The sequence below is a fragment of the Oncorhynchus gorbuscha genome, linkage group LG07 (genome assembly GCF_021184085.1).
Source record: "Oncorhynchus gorbuscha isolate QuinsamMale2020 ecotype Even-year linkage group LG07, OgorEven_v1.0, whole genome shotgun sequence".
NCBI lineage: Eukaryota > Metazoa > Chordata > Actinopteri > Salmoniformes > Salmonidae > Oncorhynchus > Oncorhynchus gorbuscha.
Genome location: NC_060179.1, coordinates 42479459 through 42499872, shown reverse-complemented (window position 1 = coordinate 42499872; position 20414 = coordinate 42479459). Strand labels below are relative to the sequence as shown.

General features: G+C 47.1%; 1 protein-coding gene across 1 annotated transcript in view; it reads right to left on the bottom strand.

Moving 5' to 3' along the window:
- The window catches only part of LOC124039882 (vesicle-fusing ATPase-like), a 108631-nt gene that overhangs the window by 59032 nt on the left and 29185 nt on the right, over positions 1-20414 (bottom strand). The window contains exons 8-19 of the mRNA XM_046356396.1: positions 17812-17967; positions 13842-14041; positions 10166-10331; positions 9077-9151; positions 8625-8812; positions 7676-7771; positions 7167-7323; positions 6010-6143; positions 5868-5934; positions 5012-5091; positions 3817-3951; positions 3501-3614 (exon numbers count right to left, since the gene is read on the bottom strand). Of these exons, the coding sequence (XP_046212352.1) occupies positions 3501-3614; positions 3817-3951; positions 5012-5091; positions 5868-5934; positions 6010-6143; positions 7167-7323; positions 7676-7771; positions 8625-8812; positions 9077-9151; positions 10166-10331; positions 13842-14041; positions 17812-17967 (1568 nt within the window). The remainder of the gene's footprint in view (positions 1-3500; positions 3615-3816; positions 3952-5011; positions 5092-5867; positions 5935-6009; positions 6144-7166; positions 7324-7675; positions 7772-8624; positions 8813-9076; positions 9152-10165; positions 10332-13841; positions 14042-17811; positions 17968-20414) is intronic.

The window sequence follows — 20414 nt, the reverse complement described above, 5'->3', positions numbered from 1 at the left end:
GAGCCAGACAGACCGAGAGCCAGACAGACCGAGAGCCAGACAGACCGAGAGCCAGACAGACCGAGAGCCAGACAGACCGAGAGCCAGACAGACCGAGAGCCAGACAGACCGAGAGCCAGACAGACCGAGAGCCAGACAGACCGAGAGCCAGACAGACCGAGAGCCAGACAGACCGAGAGCCAGACAGACCGAGAGCCAGACAGACCGAGAGCCAGACAGACCGAGAGCCAGACAGACCGAGAGCCAGACAGACCGAGAGCCAGACAGACCGAGAGCCAGACAGACCGAGAGCCAGACAGACCGAGAGCCAGACAGACCGAGAGCCAGACAGACCGAGAGCCAGACAGACCGAGAGCCAGACAGACCGAGAGCCAGCCAGACCGAGAGCCAGCCAGACCGAGAGCCAGCCAGACCGAGAGCCAGACAGACCGAGAGCCAGACCAGACCCGAGAGCCAGACAGACCGAGAGCCAGACAGACCGAGAGCCAGACAGACCGAGAGCCAGACAGACCGAGAGCCAGACAGACCGAGAGTCAGACAGACCGAGAGCCAGACAGACCGAGAGCCAGACAGACCGAGAGCCAGACAGACCGAGAGCCAGACAGACCGAGAGCCAGACAGTAAGACAGACAGACAGACCGAGAGCCAGACAGTAAGACAGACAGACAGACCGAGAGCCAGACAGACCGAGAGCCAGACAGTAAGACAGACAGAGAGCCAGACCCAGACCCAGACCGAGAGCCAGACAGACCGAGAGCCAGACCCAGACCCAGACCGAGAGCCAGACAGACCGAGAGCCAGAGCCAGACAGACCGAGAGCCAGACAGACCGAGAGCCAGACAGTAAGACAGACAGAGAGCCAGACCCAGACCCAGACCGAGAGCCAGACCCAGACCCAGAGCCAGACAGACCGAGAGCCAGAGCCAGACAGACCGAGAGCCAGAGCCAGACAGACCGAGAGCCAGACAGACCGAGAGCCAGAGCCAGACCGAGAGCCAGAGCCAGACCGAGAGCCAGAGCCAGACCGAGAGCCAGAGCCAGACCGAGAGCCAGAGCCAGACCGAGAGCCAGAGCCAGACCGAGAGCCAGAGCCAGACCGAGAGCCAGAGCCAGACCGAGAGCCAGAGCCAGACCGAGAGCCAGACAGACCGAGAGCCAGACAGACCGAGAGCCAGACAGACCGAGAGCCAGACAGACCGAGAGCCAGACAGACCGAGAGCCAGACAGACCGAGAGCCAGACAGACCGAGAGCCAGACAGACCGAGAGCCAGACAGACCGAGAGCCAGACAGACCGAGAGCCAGACAGACCGAGAGCCAGACAGACCGAGAGCCAGACAGACCGAGAGCCAGACAGACCGAGAGGCAGACAGACCGAGAGGCAGACAGACCGAGAGGCAGACAGACCGAGAGGCAGACAGACCGAGAGGCAGACAGACCGAGAGGCAGACAGACCGAGAGGCAGACAGACCGAGAGGCAGACAGACCGAGAGGCAGACAGACCGAGAGGCAGACAGACCGAGAGGCAGACAGACCGAGAGGCAGACAGACCGAGAGGCAGACAGACCGAGAGGCAGACAGACCGAGAGCCAGACAGACCGAGAGCCAGACAGACCGAGAGCCAGACAGACCGAGAGCCAGACAGACCGAGAGCCAGAGCCAGAGCCAGAGCCAGACCGAGAGCCAGACCGAGAGCCAGAGCCAGACAGACCGAGAGCCAGAGCCAGACAGACCGAGAGCCAGAGCCAGACAGACCGAGAGCCAGAGCCAGACAGACCCAGAGCCAGAGCCAGACAGACCCAGAGCCAGACAGACCGAGAGCCAGAGCCAGACAGACCGAGAGCCAGAGCCAGAGCCAGAGCGAGAGCCAGAGCCAGACAGACCGAGAGCCAGAGCCAGACAGACCGAGAGCCAGAGCGAGAGCCAGAGCCAGACCGAGAGCCAGTCACAGACCGAGAGACAGAGCGAGAGCCAGAGCCAGACCGAGAGCCAGACACAGACAGACGTAGAGAGATGGAGACAATGCAAAATACATGGTCATCATGACTATGGGTTAGATATGAGATATATATGACTGGCCTAAACACGATTAGCTGTGTTCCATGAAAGAAGTGGAATGTCATACATTGCATGTAAAAGGTATAAACCGGCAAAATAAAGAACACTTGAGGAGTTTGGGATTTGAGAAGTTAGGGAGACAAAGTTGGGCTCCCGAGAGGCGCAGCGTTCTAAAAGACACTGCATCTCCAGTGCTAGAGGCGTCACTACAGACCCTGGTTCGATTCCAGGCTGTATCACAACCGGCTGTGATTGGGAGTCCCATAGGGCGGCGCACAATTGGCTCAGCGTCGTTAGGGTTTGGCCGGGGTAGGCCGTCATTGTAAATAAGAATCTGTTCTTAACCGACTTGCCTAGTTAAATAACGGTTCAATAAAAGTATATTGAAAGCAGGTGCTTCCACAGGTATGGTTAATTAAGCAATCAACATCCCATCATGCTTTGGGTCATGTATGAAAATTCCCAGTTGTCCATTATTATTATTACTAGAAGACGAGATCTCAGTGACTTTGAAAGGGGCCTCAAAGGAGCATAGGGGGTTTAAAGTTTGTCTCTCAGTCACCAGATCTCAACTCAATTGAACACTTATGGGAGATCCTGGAGCAGCGCCTGAGACAGCATTTTCCACCACCATCAACAAAACAACTAATTATTTTCTAGTGGAAGAACAGTGTCGCATCCTTCCAAAAGTGTTCCAGACACTTGTAGAATCTATGCCAAGGCACATTGAAGCTGTTCTGGTGGCCCAATGCACTATTAAGACACTATGTTGGCAGTTACCTGTACATTCCCAGTGGTGGCAAATAGACCCTCGTGTTCATACTTTCGTATTGAGGAAAGAGGATTTGAAAGGGTAGAATTGGGCAAGAAAATGTATGTCAGTTTATGCAATAACTTATCTTTTGAATTGCCCGTAGCTATTAGAGATCAGTGAAAACTTTGCACCCTAGGGTCGTTTCTGGACAGGGCCTAAGAGAGTAACATCCCTCACAACAGTAGATAAGACCTTTCCAAGGAGCTTACGTGGTGTTTGTGTGTGGCTCACATTCCTCTACAATTCACAGCATGTGAGCACATAAGACAGGAGGAAGAATGCGGAGAATGGTCGGGAAAGCACAGCGATGACATTATTGGGGCTCACCACACAAATCATTGTTGAATCCAAACTGCTTTTAATTAAAAAAGCTCGTAATTAATGGCGGTCTGTTTTGACTGAAACCAGACGAGAATCCGTGACTCCCCAGACTGTGGTTGTCTAGGCCAAGGTTCTCCAACTCCCACTCTGGGAGAGCTAAAGGGTGTGTGCAGGCTTTTGTTCCAGCACAGCAGTAACACACCTGAACCCACTAACCGTGGTCCATATTGAAGGAGGCCATGGATAGGGGTGATTATTTGATGGTTCGTGCTGAGCTGAGACATCTCCACTAAAACAGGTCTTTCTCACCTGCACGGCCATTTCGATAAGCATCGTCAGCTTCTTGATGCCGATCCACACCCCCTGGCCCTTCACCGCCTTGGCGATGTCTGCCCGCTCCTTCTCCTGGAAACTACCTAGCATCTGCAACAGACAGAAAAGCAGTTTGAAAAACCCACGACGAATGCGTCGCTACATATCACCATCCCAACTTCAAAACTGGAGAGTGAGGCACGTACATTCCCGTGTGTGTTGCCTGTGTGTGCATGTCTGCGCGTTCGTGTGTGTGCATGTCTGCGCATTCGTGTGTGTGCATGTCTGCGCATTCGTGTGTGTCTATGCCTACCTCCAGGGCCTCAACCAGCTGCTCTCCTCTAGAGATGTTGGGGATGTGGATGGTGGTACTGAAGGCGTCCAGCATCTCCATCTCCTGCAGCACGTCCTTCCTGCTGGTGGTGCCGATGATCAGCAGCTTACGGCCCTGTGTTGGCGGGGGGGGGCATGACGCAGAGACACACGATGGAGATGGATATTTAGCTCAGGGACAGATAGGACCATCTTGTAAAACTTTATATTTCTTTTTTAAATGACGTGCGGAAGTGTATAAAACCCTCAAACAGCATGCTTTCACAGCATCAAAATACAGAGAAAGGGTATGGGGACATGTCTATGGGTAAGGTGGGGTCAACTCCTAGCCTTGTGCCTATTTATAAAGCTTTATAAAGCTTCTGCTCAGTCTCTGTCAGAGGTGGACCACATCTACCTAGTTGCTCTAGTTTAGTTGACTCTGAATCAGGGAAGTGGCCTGTTTCTTTCCCCAGAGGCCCTGGTCGCTCAGTCAGGGAGAGAGGGGGATTATGGGCCGGCTGCCCCCCCATGATGCTGAGGGGGTGTTTCCCTGCATGCAGATGAGGTGCCACACAGGCGGCAGTGCTGCCAGGTCCCCCCGGCTCTCTCACAGAGCCCATTCTCTTCAGTTGTCCCCCCCCCCACCTCGAGAGACAGGCCTCCCCTAGCCCGGGCTCCCCGCTGGGCCTGGAGCTTTACAACCCTGGAGAAACAGCCCCGGCTCCCATTCACACCAAGCATAACAGCCTGCCCAGACCAATACATTATCACAAACACATCTATACTGCCATATACTCCCTTACATACACACATCCAGAAGAAACAGCTCAGCTCCCCATTCACACCCAGCACAAAACACTCTCATACACATGAAAACACATTCACAGCTAAACGTAGCCTAGACTTGGGCCCTACCGCCTAAAATGCCATAGAGGCCTGGCGGCTATATTTAGGAGACAAAGCTCACATGAACACGCACAGTGGTAAAGCTATATACACGATCACACAGCTAGGAAACACGTTTTGATTCACTCCGCATGGAAATGACTGGGACCATAGGCATGATCTGCTGCCATCTTTCTGCCACTGCCAAAATAACAACCAGAGCATGTGAGCACAGAAAATGTCAAACGCTAAAGAGTAACCAACACACGCACGCATTCAAGAAGAGCCGCAGCCCACAGAGCACTCACCTTGGGAGGGGGTTTCTTGAGGAGGACCAGCAGAGCTTGAAGGACCAGGTTTGAGAATCGAGGGCCAATCGGGACGTAGTCTGAGAACAAGGACACTCATAAACGCTCCCATGTTTATTTGAGGCTGCGTATGTATGTAATAATGTATTATACATCATTATAAGGGATGAGGGATTACTTATCCTATCCTTTAAGGAATACCTAGGATAGGATAAGTAATCCCTCTCACCCCCCCCCCCCTTTAAGATTTAGATGCACTATTGTAAAGTGACTGTTCCACTGGATGTCATAAGGTGAATGCACCAATTTGTAAGTCGCTCTGGATAAGAGCGTCTGCTAAATGACTTAAATGTAAATGTTAAATGTAATTATCAGTACGCTTAAATATAGTTTCAGCTTTTAATGCCAAATGTGGTCAAATAACTAACTTGAAATAGATCTTTATTTGGCCATCTTCAATGTAGGCACTCTAACCTCTGCAGAAACCGTGCAATAACCCCTTGTATTGAAACTCTAGCTATTTCATTTATAATTGTATTACATTTTCAATGAAAGACCATTTTAAAATGAGCAGCACCAACCGTATACACTTTCAAGCTACACACAGCTCTCGCCGGTCAAGGCAGGGTTATCAGAAGGAGAATGGTGTTTTTAGCCGGTCAAGGCAGGGTTATCAGAAGGAGAATGGTGTTTTTAGCCGGTCAAGGCAGGGTTATCAGAAGGAGAATGGTGTTGTGTTTTTAGCTGGTCAATGCTGTTTTAGCTTTATGAGCATTTTGTTCTCTGTCATAACCCTGAACTTAAAAGGAGACTTAAAAAGAAGAATGGTGTTACCACAATGCAAGCAGAACCTTACCCAGCAAGCGCTCAATGTCATCTACCACTACACAGCTCAGCTGGGACTTATAGGCATCTTCAAATATCTGGAACAAAGAGGGTTTAGGGTGGTGAAGACACAGGTACTGACACAGTGTGTGTGTGTGTATCCCTTTCCTCACCTTCTTGATGGCCTGGCACTTAGCGATCTCAGAGTGGCCAATCATCTTGTCTGGAGAGCAGATCTTTATAAAGGGGAACTGGGATTCCTCTGAGATCTTAGCTGCCAGAGCCGTCTTTCCACTGTTGGGGGGACCTAGGTGAGGGAGCATAACATTTAAAAACCCATACTCCCTATACCCGACGTGAGTAAGACCTTTAAACGGGTCAACATTCACAAGGTCGCAGGGTCAGACAGATTACAAGGTGTACTCCGAGCATGCGCTGACCAACTGGCAAGTGTCTTCACTGACAAAAAGTTCTACAGCTGCACCATGGAGAGCATCCTGACTGGTTGCATCACTGCCTGGTATGGCAACTGCTCGGCCTCCGACCGCGAGGCACTACAGAGGGTAATGCGGATGGCCTAGTAAATCACTGGGGCCAAGCTTCCTGCCATCTAGGAACTCTATACCAGGCGGTGTCAGAGGAAGGCCCTAAAAATTGTCCGGCAAGCAGTACCGGAGGGCCAATCCTAGGTCCAAAAGGCTTCTCAACAGCTAATCAAATTGCTACACAGACTACTTGCATTGCCCCCCCCCCTTTTACACTTCTGCTACTCTGTGTATTATCTATGCACAGTCACTTTAAATCTACCTACATGGACATATTACCTCAACTAACCACATCGACTCAACCGGTACCCCCTGTATATAGCCTCGCTATTGTTATTTTTACTGCTGCTCTTCAATTATTTGTTACTTAAAAAATATATATATATATATATGTTTTTACTTATCACTTGTTTTTCTTAAAACTTCATTGTTGGATAAAGGGCTTGTAAGTAAGCATTTCACATTCGCATGTGACAAATAAAATGTGATGGTATTTTATTTGTACCAAAGGAAATTAAAATAGTAAAAGTTGTTTGTGTCCTTGCTCATCTTTTTGTGTGTATTGCACTAACCCCAGCATTGTCTTAATAGCACGGAATTCGCTGATATCTGCTTTGTTGAGGTACGTTTCACTTCATTGCTTAATTGGGAATGTGCTCTAAAAATGAAATAACATTATTAGTATGACTTGTGGTGGACGTAACTAGCTACCTTAAAACGAACGGACTGTAAGTGGCTAGGATAAGATATACACATGTTAGTGTATTTGAGTGTGTGTGCCTTACCTTCCAGTAGCACAGACACCAGTGGTGTGCGGTCGCTGTTCTTGGTCTGCTGCACTAGCAGCTCCCCGTCATCCAGCACGGCTGTCACCGGGTCGCCCCACTTAATGATGCCGTTCATGATGTAGCTGGCATAGTCCTCGGAGTTGGTACCAAATGCCTGGCCAGAGGGGCGAGAGAGAGAGAGAGAGAGAGAGAGAGAGAGAGAGAGAGAGAGAGAGAGAGAGAGAGAGAGAGAGAGAGAGGACATAGGTGGACGGAAAGAGAGAGCGTCAGACCCATTAAATCATTAAAATTGCTTCTTAGAAACATCTCAAAATGCTATCCAAGATTTATTGGCCAATTTCCTGCATATAGTAGAAAATGGACATTGCCATCTACTCGATGTGATGATAGGATTGTTGAAAGTCTACCCAAACGTTGGAAAGAGGACTCTTGGATGTAGGCAATGGTAAAGAGAGAGCAGGATGGAGAATAATGAAGACATGGCGGGAGGAAGGGGATCTACTCACAGGTTTGATGTCGTTGTCCAGCGAGGCCAGGAAGTCATCTCTGTGGACCTGCAGATTTTCAGCCTTCTCTAGGTCCACCTCCACCGTGGCACTGGCCTGCAGGGGGACAGAGGACAAGGGGGACATGTCATTAGGACGATCCAATACAGACGGTTAATAGATGTTCAACTAATTATCAACAAACTGTTCGACTAACTAGCCACTAACTTCATCCCTGATCCTAGAAGATTTATGGCACTGTGATGTCGAGGAGTGTCGACAAAATGACCCCAAATAAGTTAACGCTGTTCCAGCAAACCACTCACAGTATAGTACCGAGCTTTATTTTGTCCTGTAATGATGCTGACGTGATGGTTTGGACTTCTAGGTGTCACTGATCTAGCTTGGTCAAGTGAAAAGTTTACAACATTCCACCTCCCCGGTCGACTCAATCAACTGAAACACTGTTGTTCAGCCCACTGTGAAGTGGGTACCGTTAGTGTGAAATCGTGTGTCTGTGGAAGCGAGGCTTAGAGAGTCCAGGAGTGTGTCTGCCCTAAGTGCTCTATCAGGTGAGGAGAGTGTCACACACACACACACACACACACACACACACACACACACACACACACACACACGGCCAGGTAAAGTCTGTTAAGTGGTCTGCAGCTCGCCACACTCTTGGCATCTTTTGGAGGGCGATAACATGGACAGAGGGCTTACACAGGAGGAATGGCTGGAACAGTCCCTCCCTCTGTCCTAGTCACTCGTTCTCTTCCTCCCAGACGAGAGTTGTCAGACATTTCCACTCTGAGGGAGCACATTGTCTTATGACTAATTGCACAATACCTAAGGGACCTACAGCCCCATGACACACAACGACTGTCGGTTGTAGAGTTAATGTTGAGGATAAGTCCCCCCCCCCGACTGCATAGACTAATAAAAATGTCCGCCTGTGTGTGATAGTGACCTTGATGTGTCGGTTCATGGCGGTGGACTGGGCAGCTCTGACCAGTCCCTCCAGCTCAGCTCCACTGTAGTTCTTGGTCTCGGCGGCCAGCTCGCTGACGTCCACGTCGCTGCCCAGCAGGTGGAACTGACGCATCTTGGCCGTGTGGATGTTGAGGATCTGGACACGCCCCTTCTCATCAGGCAAACCTGAGGGGAGGAATAGAGAAGGGAAACATCTTCTGTATATCCTGTATGTTAATCTGCTGCCGTCACCATGTCACTACATACTGCCCAGGGGACAGAACTGGAAAAGTAGAAATACCTGGGTGTTTGTCATGTAAAGGGTGCAACATCTATGAATAACAATGTCCTTCACAGAAGGAAATAAACTACCTAAGACCTGAATATATTAACCTAAAAGAAATTAAGCAAGGCCATTGGTTAGAGTGGATGCTTTGTGGTGTTTCTTACCGATCTCCATTTTGACCTCCAACCTGCCTGGTCTCAACAAGGCCTCGTCTATCAGGTCAGGCCTGTTGGTCATTCCTGAGTGAGGCACAGATGGAGAGATAGAAGTAGAAGAGAGGGAGGACGAGAAAGGCAGCGCCCAAATGATCTTCTCAGACCACAATTTGACCTGTCAGTCAATCAGAAAAGTATGCGTGTGTGTCAATGTTCCCTCAAATATTTTGAGGGCTGAGCAAATGTAGGGTCTTGTGAGTGGAAACTTGAACGTTGAGAATTTTGTGCAACTTCTGGCGCACGTCTACAGTGCACACTGAGGCCGTACCCTTACAGTTTCAGACGGCAGCATAATGTAAACCTACCAGCAAAACCAAACGGAACAAATCCCAGAACATTTTCACATGGAAGTGGCTTTTGATTTCTATGATGTAGCCTACAGGTGGTGTTCAATGCAGGCCGACACTGCATGGGACTTTTACAAATGTCTTTATTTTTTTTACATGAAGGGCTTGACATTAACTTTACTTGGTCTGTAACACCATAGACCAAATAGGTGACTGTAAATTGCATTGTATTGTGTAGTACGACACAAGAAACCACTTTAATTATCATTAACTAATTATCATTACCATACAGAGACACAATGTAGGCTTTACCCCTCTGCCTATTGGCATATTCAAGCCTGTCTCAAAATACAACACCGCCCCTTTAAAACATAAGCGTTTTTACCTGACTGGCTTTTCAAAACCAGTTTCAAATGTAACCTACAAGTTCAGTCCCCTTGAAGGAAGCAGCAACTCCACATTGCTGGCTAATAACGCGCCAACTAGCTAAGAATATCAACAAATGTGCGACCTAAGCTCTGATCTGAAAAGAGCAGTCGCTCGCGGGTGATTGAAAGAGCGTTCGTGGGCAACACCCCAGCAAAAATAATTATACTCCGTTGGCAGTCCTGCAGAAGGTCTGTGTGTGTGTGTGTGTGTGTGTGTGTGTGTGTGTGTGTGTGTGTGTGTGTGTGTGTGTGTGTGTGTGTGTGTGTGTGTGTGTGTGTGTGTGTGTGTGTGTGTGTGTGTGTGTGTGTGTGTGTGTGTGTACCTATGACCAAGATATTGTTGAGCTGCTCCACTCCGTCTATCTTGGACAGCAGTTGGTTGACCACTGTGTCGTGGACGCCCGTGCTGCCCGCCATGCTGCCACGCTGCTTACAGATGGCGTCAATCTCATCAAAGATGATGATGTGCAGCCCACTGTTGGCGCCCAGCTATTGGGGGAGAGATATGGGTGAATGATGGAGGAGGATACCAATGGCCTCACAAAGTTAACGCAGCGCTACATAGGGTCAGTATCTACACTGAACGAAAATATAAACGCAACATGTAAAGTGTTGGTCCCATGTTTCATGAGCTAGGCCACAGGCTATTATTGCATGTTTTGACAAATTTAAGCAAAAGGAAATGACAAAGAACATAGGCAGAGAACTCAGAAACACAGATTTTGGAATGAATGATCACTTCCCCACCAAGATCAATGAAAGGAGAGAAAAAAAATCTCATCATGAAGGAAAAGCGTTGCCTGAATCAACAGGTCTCCATGGTGATGGATAAACTTTACATCAATGGGCAATTGTATCAGGACTCTGGAGTAACTCCCTGGCTATTTTAATTTAATGTTCAAATTTGAGTTTGTGTGTTGTAGTGTATCATGACAACTTCAAATATAACAAATACATGCTCTATTGATCTTCTCTTGATAAGGGTTGCATATGGCTCAGGTTAATGTATGTAGCCTTCCTGACAAAATACATGAAGTCTTTAACTTGGTCAACATAATTAATATTCATATTTTAGCTTTGACCGAAACACATTTAGATGCATCTGTAAATGATGGGCAAATTAACATTCATTGATATAGTCTACTGAGAAGAGACAGGAATGGTGTGGGTGGAGCACTGTACATTCAGAATCATATACCTTTTAAGAGAAGGGATGACCTTCATGCATGTCAAGTAGAGGCACTATGGGCTCAGGTACATCTGCCTCACCAGGCACCCATATTGGTAGGATGTGTGTATAGACCTCCCAGCTCTAAGGTGTCCTATCTGGATAACTTATGTACTGGGTTTGACCAGGCCACAGAGATGTATTTATCTTGGGTGATTTTAATATAAATTGGAAGGATCACAATAATTCGAATAGAACCAAATTGATGAGATGTGCAAGAACTGTGGTTTGAAACAAATGGTTAATGGTACTACTAGATCAGCAATTACGTTGGGTCATCGTTCAGACACATGCATTGATCTGATTTTCTGTCATATACCATTGCAATGCTTAAAAGCCAGATCAATGTCAGTGGGCTGGACAGACCATAATATTGTGACCATAACCACGAACACCAAGGTTCCAAAGAAATGTTTGGCGAGTGTGGCGAGAAATGTTAAAACATTTAATCATGAGCTATTTCTAAATGATTTGGCTGCGGTACCCTGGGAGCTTATCTAGAGGATGATTTAAATCACGCTACAGGATGTTTTATTGATTTGCTCACTGAGGTAATGGACCATCATGCCCCTATAAGAAAGAGTACAGTTGGTGCTTGTCCATCTCCATGGATTGATGATGAACTGGGTGAGGCTTTTTCTCAAAGAAATATGGCAAAAGTCTTAGCAGCCAAGTCAAAATTAGAAATTGATGAACAGAATTATAGAACATTACGTAATTATGCAGTTAAATTGAATCGAAAGAAAAAAAAGTTATTTTACAACAATGCTTTTATTGATTGTAAAAATGATTCTAAGGTATGGAACACAGTTAAGGGCTTACTTGGTACATCTACCTCATCATGCCCATCTAGTGTGGAGGTTGACGGGAGAATAATAACAAAACCAGTTGATATGGCCAATCATTTTGCAGATTTTTTTTTTTTTTACACAAAGAAAATTAATTTACTGAGCAACAATGTAAACATACATTCTTCCAAACAAGCTATTGTCCAATGGATTGATGATAATATTATGAGCAACAAGATCTGCTCTTTTAGTCTGCAAACGGTGTCAGTGGAGGAGGTGTTAAACCTATTGAAGTCATTACCTGGTGGTAAATCTACAGGTTATGGTCTTATAGACAATTTTTTGCTTCGCTGTGCTGCTCCCCAGATTGCAGTTCCACTGAGATACAGATTCAATTGGTCACTGGAAAAGGGGATGCAAAGAACCCATTACTCCTGCCAATAGTTGACCAATTAGTCTACTCCCTACACTCAGTAAGATATTGGAGTTCTCTGGCAAATGCCAAACGTCCTGCACGGTGTTGGGCTGCAAGCACAACCCCCACCTGTGGACGTCGGGCCCTCATTACCACCCTCATGGAGTCTGTTTCTGACCGTTTGAGCAGACGCATTCTCATTTTTGGCCTGCTGGCCTGCTTGCTTGCACAAAGGCGGAGGTAGCGGTCCTGCTGCTAGGTTGTTGCCCTCCTACGGCCTCCTCCACTTCTCGTGATGTACTGGCCTGTGTCCTGGTAGCGCCTCCATGCTCTGGACACTACGCTGACAGACACAGCAAACCTTCTTGCCACAGCTCGCATTGATGTGCCATCCTGGATGAGCTGCACTACCTGAGCCACTTGTGTGGGTTGTAGACTCCGTCTCATGCTACCACTAGAGTGAAAGCACCGCCAGCATTCAAAAAGTGACCAAAACATCAGCAAGGAAGCATAGAAACTGAGAAGTGGTCTGTAGTCCCCACCTGCAGAACCACTCCTTTATTGGGAGTGTCTTGCTAATTGCCTATAATTTCCACCTGTTGTCTATTCCATTTGCACAACAGCATGTGAAATTGTCAATCAGTGTTGCTTCCTAAGTGAACAGTTTGGTTTCACAGAAGTGTGATTGACTTGGAGTTACATTGTGTTCACTTTATTTTTTTGAGCAGTGTATTAGGGCCTAAGGAATTGATTTAAACTGACTGATGTCCTTGTATGAAGTGTAAAATATTTGAAATTGTTGCATTTATATTTTTGTTCAGTGTAGAATGTCAACCCCTCACACCCATGGCTATTCTGGGCTAAATTCTCCTTGGTGTGACCTGAGTGAAAACTAAAAACCTTTCAAAGTATCTTCATCCTCCCTCTGCTATGGCATGGAGGGACAGAGTCTGCCCAAACAGAGAAAAAGTGAGTGAGTGAGTGACCAAAAACTAGAGATGGCGAGAGCAGAGTGGGGGGGTTTCCGTCCATCTCTGGCCCTGTCAGTCTCCAGACGTAGCATTTAAAGCAGGTGAGGAGCTGGGCTTATAATGGGCTTGGTGAGAGAGGGAGGGCAGGGGGAGGGTTCGAGATAACCCAGCACCGCATTAGGTGGTGAAGAGTGAGGCCGTCACTGTCACACCGTCATCACTACGGGTGTTCAATACACAACTGCCCCCCCCCCCGGTATGGAGAAACCCAATGACTTTACCACCGTTATTATTACTAATATGCTTCCTTAAAAAGGGCAAATCAATCTTCTCCAGAAGACATTTGCTTCTCTGTGTGGATTTGTGTGATGCTTATCTTTGGTTCGTAGGCTGCATATAGGCCTTGGGGTAAGGAATCCTTTTAGTCATCTATTTCATTGACTTGTTATCAGGTATGTTGTGCTTGATAACCACAGGAGTAATGAAGGTACTGGGTGTATTTACTGGTGTATTTACTGGTGTGTGTGCGTGTGTGTGTGTGTATGGCTCTTAGAGTGTTCATGCATGTTACAGAGTATGCATGCGTGTCCCTCTCACCCTCTTTTGCTCGTCCTCTGCGTCGGCAAACAGCTTCCTGATGTTGGCCTCGGACTCTCCCACGTACTTGTTGAGGATCTCGGGGCCGTTGACCACCTTGGGCTCGCGGGCGTTCAGCATCTTCCCAATCTGCCTGGCCATCAGAGTCTTACCGCAGCCAGGAGGCCCGAACAACAGGATGCCCTTCACATGCTTACAACCTGCAGGGGAGGGATGCCGTCAAAAAGGTTAGAAAATCCAATGGTTTAGGTGCGTCACAATCGTATCAGTTGGTGAGAAAAGCCCTTAGGCCACTGTAGCACTCTACACTAAGTACACTTCCATGTGCTAGATCTACAATGCATTGTATGAGGTGACTTTTGCCTTTACGTCATTGTCTGATCTCATCTCTGATTCATACATAGATACCCGAGTATGAAAAATCCCCAAGGTACTCAAACTTCACAGGTTCAATTTGGGGAAATGAGGCTGAAAAACAAGATGAAAAAGCCTAGATTTACTGCAATTACTGCTGTGATTGAATACAAGTTGACTCTGAAGTCGTGTTATTGGACCCAACCAATTTGGAGCAGTGTTGGGTCTCGATTGAAAACCAGACTGTGTTGGTCCTGTCGTAGCTTATTGCAACTGTTCAGTGAAATTTGCTCCACACTCATTGAGAGGCCAGAGATAAACGTCAGCCCTCCCATTTAGACCTGCTGAAGGGAAGACAGTTAGGGGTAGTGAGGAGGGGCTCCAGGTAAAGCATTGCAGTATTTGTGTGTGACCCCTTGCTGTCTGCCCGACCTTTGCGAGAACGTGGGGAGACATGGAGGGAGAGAGGCCACACACACACACATCCCCCCTAGGATCAACTCTATCAGCACCTGCCCCCCCTGACACTCCCCAATTACACCCTCACCTTTAGACTCTCAACTATCAGGGCTCGCCATCTCATTAGACCATCCAGCTGTACACAGCCAGGGGCCAACTCCTGCACACTGTAGCACCGAGAAGACCCACTTAAAGAGATACTTCAAGATTTTGGTCATGGCGTCCTTTATCTACTTCCCCAGAGCCAGATGAACTTGTGGACACCACTTTTATGAAATAACACATATGGAATCATGTAGTAAGCAAAAAACATGTTAAATTCAGATTCTTCAATGTAGCCACCCTTTGCCTTGATGACAGCTTTGCACACTCTTGGCATTCTCTCAAGCAGCTTCATGAGGAATGCTTTTCCAACAGTTTTGAAGGAGTTCCCACATATGCTGAGCACTTGTTGGCTGCTTTTCCTTTACTCTGCAGTCCAACTCATCCTAATTGTGGCAGCCAGGTCATCACTATCTTTCTTGGTCAAATAGCCCTTACACAGCCTGGAGGTGTGTTTTTGGGTCATTGTCCGGTTAAAAAACAAATGATCTTCCCAGTAAGCGAAACCCAGATGGGTTGGCGTATCGGTGCAGAATGCTGTAGCCATGCTGGTTTAAGTGTGCCTTGAATACTAAATAAATATACCACGATGTCCAAGGAACTGTCCGTATATCTCAGATATAGAATTGCGAGGTGGAATATATCTGGGGAAGGGTATAAAACAATTTCTAGAGAGTGTTGAAAGTTTCCAAGAGCACAGCAGTCGCCATCATTGGAAAATGGAACACATTTTCCCCAACTGATCTAAGCAACCGGGCAAGAAGGACCTTGGTCAGGGAGGTGACCAACGACCACTCTGTAGTTCTGTCAGAGTTTCTTGGCTGAGTTGAGAGATCCTGCCAGGACAACGGTCTCTACAGCACATCACCAATCTGGGCTTTATGGGAGAGTGGCCAGATGGAAGCCACTCCTGAGATAAAAAGGCACGACAGCACGACTGGAGTTTGAAAAATAAGACATGTGAAAGACTCATGTGAAAGAGCATAAGGCAAAAGATTCTGTGGTCTGATGAGACAAAAATGTAACTCTTTGGCCTTAATGCAAAGTACCATGTTTGGAGAAAACACCGTCCCTACCTCGAAGCGCAGTAGTGGCAGCATCATGCTATGGGGATGCTCTTCAGCAGCAGGGGCTGGGAGACTGGTAAGGCTAGAGGGAACAATGAATGGAGCCAAAGACAGGCAAATCCTTTGAGAGAACTTGCTTCAGAGTGCAAATGACCTAAGACAATGGCCCCAAGCATACAGCCAAAGCAATGCTGGAAAGGCTTCAGAACAAGAATGTGAAAGTCCTTGGTGGCCCAGCCAAAGCTCAGATTTGAATCCTATTGAAAATCTGTGGAAAGACTTGAAGATTGCTGATCATCGCTACTCCCCATATAACTTAACACAGCCTGAAAAAAGTCTGCCAGGAAGAATGGGAGAAAATCCCCAAAACCAGATGTGCAAAGCTGAGAGCCATACCCATGGCGACTCAAAGCTGTAAATCGCTGCTTCTACAAAGTATTGACTCAACTGATATAGTTCTGAATTTCATTTTTAATACATTTGCAAACATGTGTCCACTTTGTCATTATGGGGTATTGTGTGTGGATAGGTGAGAAAAATCAATCAATTGATTTTGAATTCAGACTAACAACAAAATGTGGAATAAGTCAAAGGGTATCACTGCTTTCTTAAGGCACTGCACCACTAAGTTTCGACATACTAGGGACAAAGACATAAAAATGGTATCCATGAGTTCATCTGACTCTGGGGAAGTAGATAAAGGGCCTCGCTGCCAAAATCACGACGTATCAGCTCCTCTCAAACTGGACGCCATGAGGATAGGACTGGGGCTCTGTGTGTGTGAGAGAGTGTGAGTGTGGAGTGTGAGAGTTTGTGTGTGTTTGCATGTGTGCAGAAGACCTAACTTGCTTTCACTATGAGCCATCATTTAGCGATGGGAATCAGCATTGTAATCTGAGACATGTCAAACAACTATTTACGAGTGTACGCTTTGGCTTTGGGGGGGGGTGCCTGTGTCATAACTCACTCACGACTGAGAGCGGCATCCTGAGAGGACACTGCATTGTCTGTCCAATGATGGAAGACCTCTTGGGCCTAACCGTGGGAGTCAGACAACGATTTATTTTTCAATAACTAGTTTCAGTCTAGGGTGCAGTAGTATTGTCAAACAAAGAGAAAAGATTGACACTACTACATTGTAAGTCCAATAATATTATTCCCATTGGGTCCATTTGTTAGAGGCTTTTCCCCGAAAAGAGTCTGACGTGTTTGTCACAATGTGCAGTACTGGTCTGAAAATCAATGCCATTTGAACACAGAGGCTTATTCATGTCATGGTGTTCCTTCCAGAGACTGATTGAGTGATTTGTTTTGGCAGGCAGCCCCCCCCCCCTCCTCACAGTGGCGAATGGTTCGGTCTGTCTAACGCTAGGCTGGAACACAGGCTCCCTGGGACCTCGAAAAGTGGTTACCGGGGGGATGTGGTGGGAGACAAATACACATAGTGTGAGCTATATAAAGAATGAGCGAAGGAAAGCACTAGAAATAGAGCGAAAAGAACACGTGTGTAAGACAACAGGCATGTGAAAGTATGAGTGAATAAGATGGATTGAGTGAAAGTCGAGAAAGAGAAACTTCTGTTGAGAAAGAAATAGGGATGAAGAGAGACAGCAAGAGAGAGGAAGAGTGCGAAAGAAAGAAAGAAAGAGTGCATGTGAAAGAGCGAGAGAAAGAGTGCGAAAGAGAGAATGCAAAAGAGAGACAGAGACCGAGAGAGAGACAGAGACCGAGAGAGAGACAGAGACCGAGAGAGAGACAGAGACCGAGAGAGAGACAGAGACCGAGAGAGAGACAGAGACCGAGAGAGAGACAGAGACCGAGAGAGAGACAGAGACCGAGAGAGAGACAGAGACCGAGAGAGAGACAGAGACCGAGAGAGAGACAGAGACCGAGAGAGAGACAGAGACCGAGAGAGAGACAGAGACCGAGAGAGAGACAGAGACCGAGAGAGAGACAGAGACCGAGAGAAGGATAGAGAAGAAGCTCACCCATCTGCTCCACAATGTCTGGAGGGAAGACTCGGGAGGCGAAGGCCCTACGGAAGATGTCGGAGAACTCTTTGTCCAGGCCACCGATGCCCATGCGCTCAAAGTTCCAATCTGGGTTGATGATAGACTGGCGAGACTCTCTGGTCTTAGACTTCCCTGTAGGGGACACAGACACAGTTACAAACATACAGTGCATTCTGAAAGTATTCAGGCCCTAAACTTTTTCCACATTTTGTTACAGCCTTATTCTAAAATTGATTTCAATTGTTTTTTCAACTCATCAATCCACACAACCCCAAAATGACAACGCAAAAACAGTTTATTTTTATGAATGTTAACTAATTTCAAAAACTTAGATATCACATTTACATAAGTATTCAGACCCTTTACTCAGTACTTTGTCGAAACACCTTTGGCAGCGATTACAGCCTGGAGTCTTCTTGGGTATGACACACCTGTATTTGGGGAGTTTCTCCCTTTCTTCTCAAACTCTGTCAGGTTGGATGGGGAGCGTTGCTGCACAGCTTTTTTTCAGGTCTAAACCAGAGATGTTAGATCGGGTTCATGTCCGGGCTCTGGCTGGGCCACTCAAGTACATTCACAGACTTGTCCTGAAGCCACTGCTGCGTTGTCTTGGCTGTGTGCTTCGGGTCGTTGTCCTGTTGAAAGGTGAACCTTAGCCCTAGTCTGAGGTATTGAGCGCTCTGGAGCAGGATCTCTCTGTAATTTGCTCCATTCATCTTTGCCTCGATCCTGACAAGTCTCCCTGTCCCTGCCGCTGAGAAACATCCCCACAGCGTAATGCTAACACCACCATGCGGATGGTGCCCGGTTTCCTCCAGACGTGACGCTTGGCATTCAGGAGATAAGGCGGCGCACAATTGGCCCAGCATCGTCCGGATTAGGGGAGGGTTTGACTTGCTGACTTGCCTAGTTAAATAAATGTAAAAAATATATTTCAATCTTGTTTTCATCAGACCAGAGAATCTTGTTTCTCATGGTCGGAGTCCATTCGGTGCCTTTTGGCAAACCAAGCAGGCTGTCATGTGCCTTTTACTGAGGAGTGGCTTCCGTCTGGCCACTACCATGAAAGGCCTGATTGGTGGAGTAATGCAGAAATGGTTGTTCTTCTGGAAGGTTCTCCCATCACCACAGAGGAACTCTGGAGCTCTGTCAGAGTGACCATCTGTTTCTTGGTCACCTCCCTGACCAAGGCCCTTCTCCCCAGATTGCTCAGTTTGGCCAGGTAGCTAGCTCTAGGAAGTATTGGTGATTCCAAACTTCTTCCATTTAAGATTGATGGAAGCCACTGTGTTGTTGGGGACCTTTAATGCTGCAGACATTTTTTGGAACCCTTCCCGAGATCTGTGCCTCAACACAATCCTGTCTCGGAGCTCTACGGACAATTCCTTCGACCACGTGGCTTTTTTGCGCTGACATCCACTGTCAACCGTGAGACTTTAAATAGACAGGTGTGTGCCTTTCCAAATCATGTCCAATCAAGTTGTACAAACATCTCAAGGATGATCAATGGAAACAGGATGCACCCTTAGGTCAATTTCAAGTCTCACAGCAAAGGGTCTGAATACTTATGTAAATAAGGTATGTTTTTCTTTTTAATACATTTCCAGAAATTTCTGAAAACCTGCTTTCGCTTTGTCGTTATGGGGTATTCTGTGCAGATTGACAATTTTTTTGTTAAATCGATTTTAGAATAAGGCTGTAACGTAACACAATGTGGAAAAGGAGAAGGGTCTGAATACTTTCAGAATAAACACTACATGTGCAGACCAGCTGGCTGGAGTGTTTACGGACATATTCAATTTCTCCCTATGACAGTCTGCTGTCCACATATGCATCAAGATGGCCACCATTGTTCCTCTACCCGCATTTCTAAAAACCTGTTTTCACTTTGTCATTATGGGGTATTGCGTGTAGATTGGTGAGGATTTTTTAATTTATTTAATCCCTTTTATAATAAGGCTGTAAAGAAACAACATGTGAAAGGGGTTTGAATTATTTCCGAAGGCACTGTACATAGAGGGAAAAATGTATTATATTATTATAATAAAATTGCATTTAGCAGATGTTTTTATCCAAGGCCAATTACAGTTGAAAGGCTGGTCAAGGCTCAGACGGATTACCAGGACATGTATTCAAAAGCATGCACGGACCAACTGGCAAGTGTCTTCAATGACATTTTCCTCTCCCTGACCGAGTCTGTAATACCTATATGTTTCAAACAGACCACCATAGTCCCTGTGGCCAAGAAAGCGAAGGTAACCTGCCTAAATGATTAACACCCCGTTGCACTCACTTCAGTAGCCATGAAGGGCTTTGAAAGGTTGGTCATGGCTCACATCAACACCATCATGATGGAAACCCTAGACCCACTCCAATTCGCATACCGCCCCAACAGATTCACAGATGATGCAATCTCATTCTTACTCCACACTGCCCTTTCCCACCTGGAAAAAAGGAACACCTATGTGAGAATGCTGTTCATTGACTACAGCTCAGCGTTCAACGCCATAGTGCACTACAGAGGGTAGTGGGTACGGCCCAGTACATCACTGGGGCCAAGCTTCCTGCCATCCAGGATC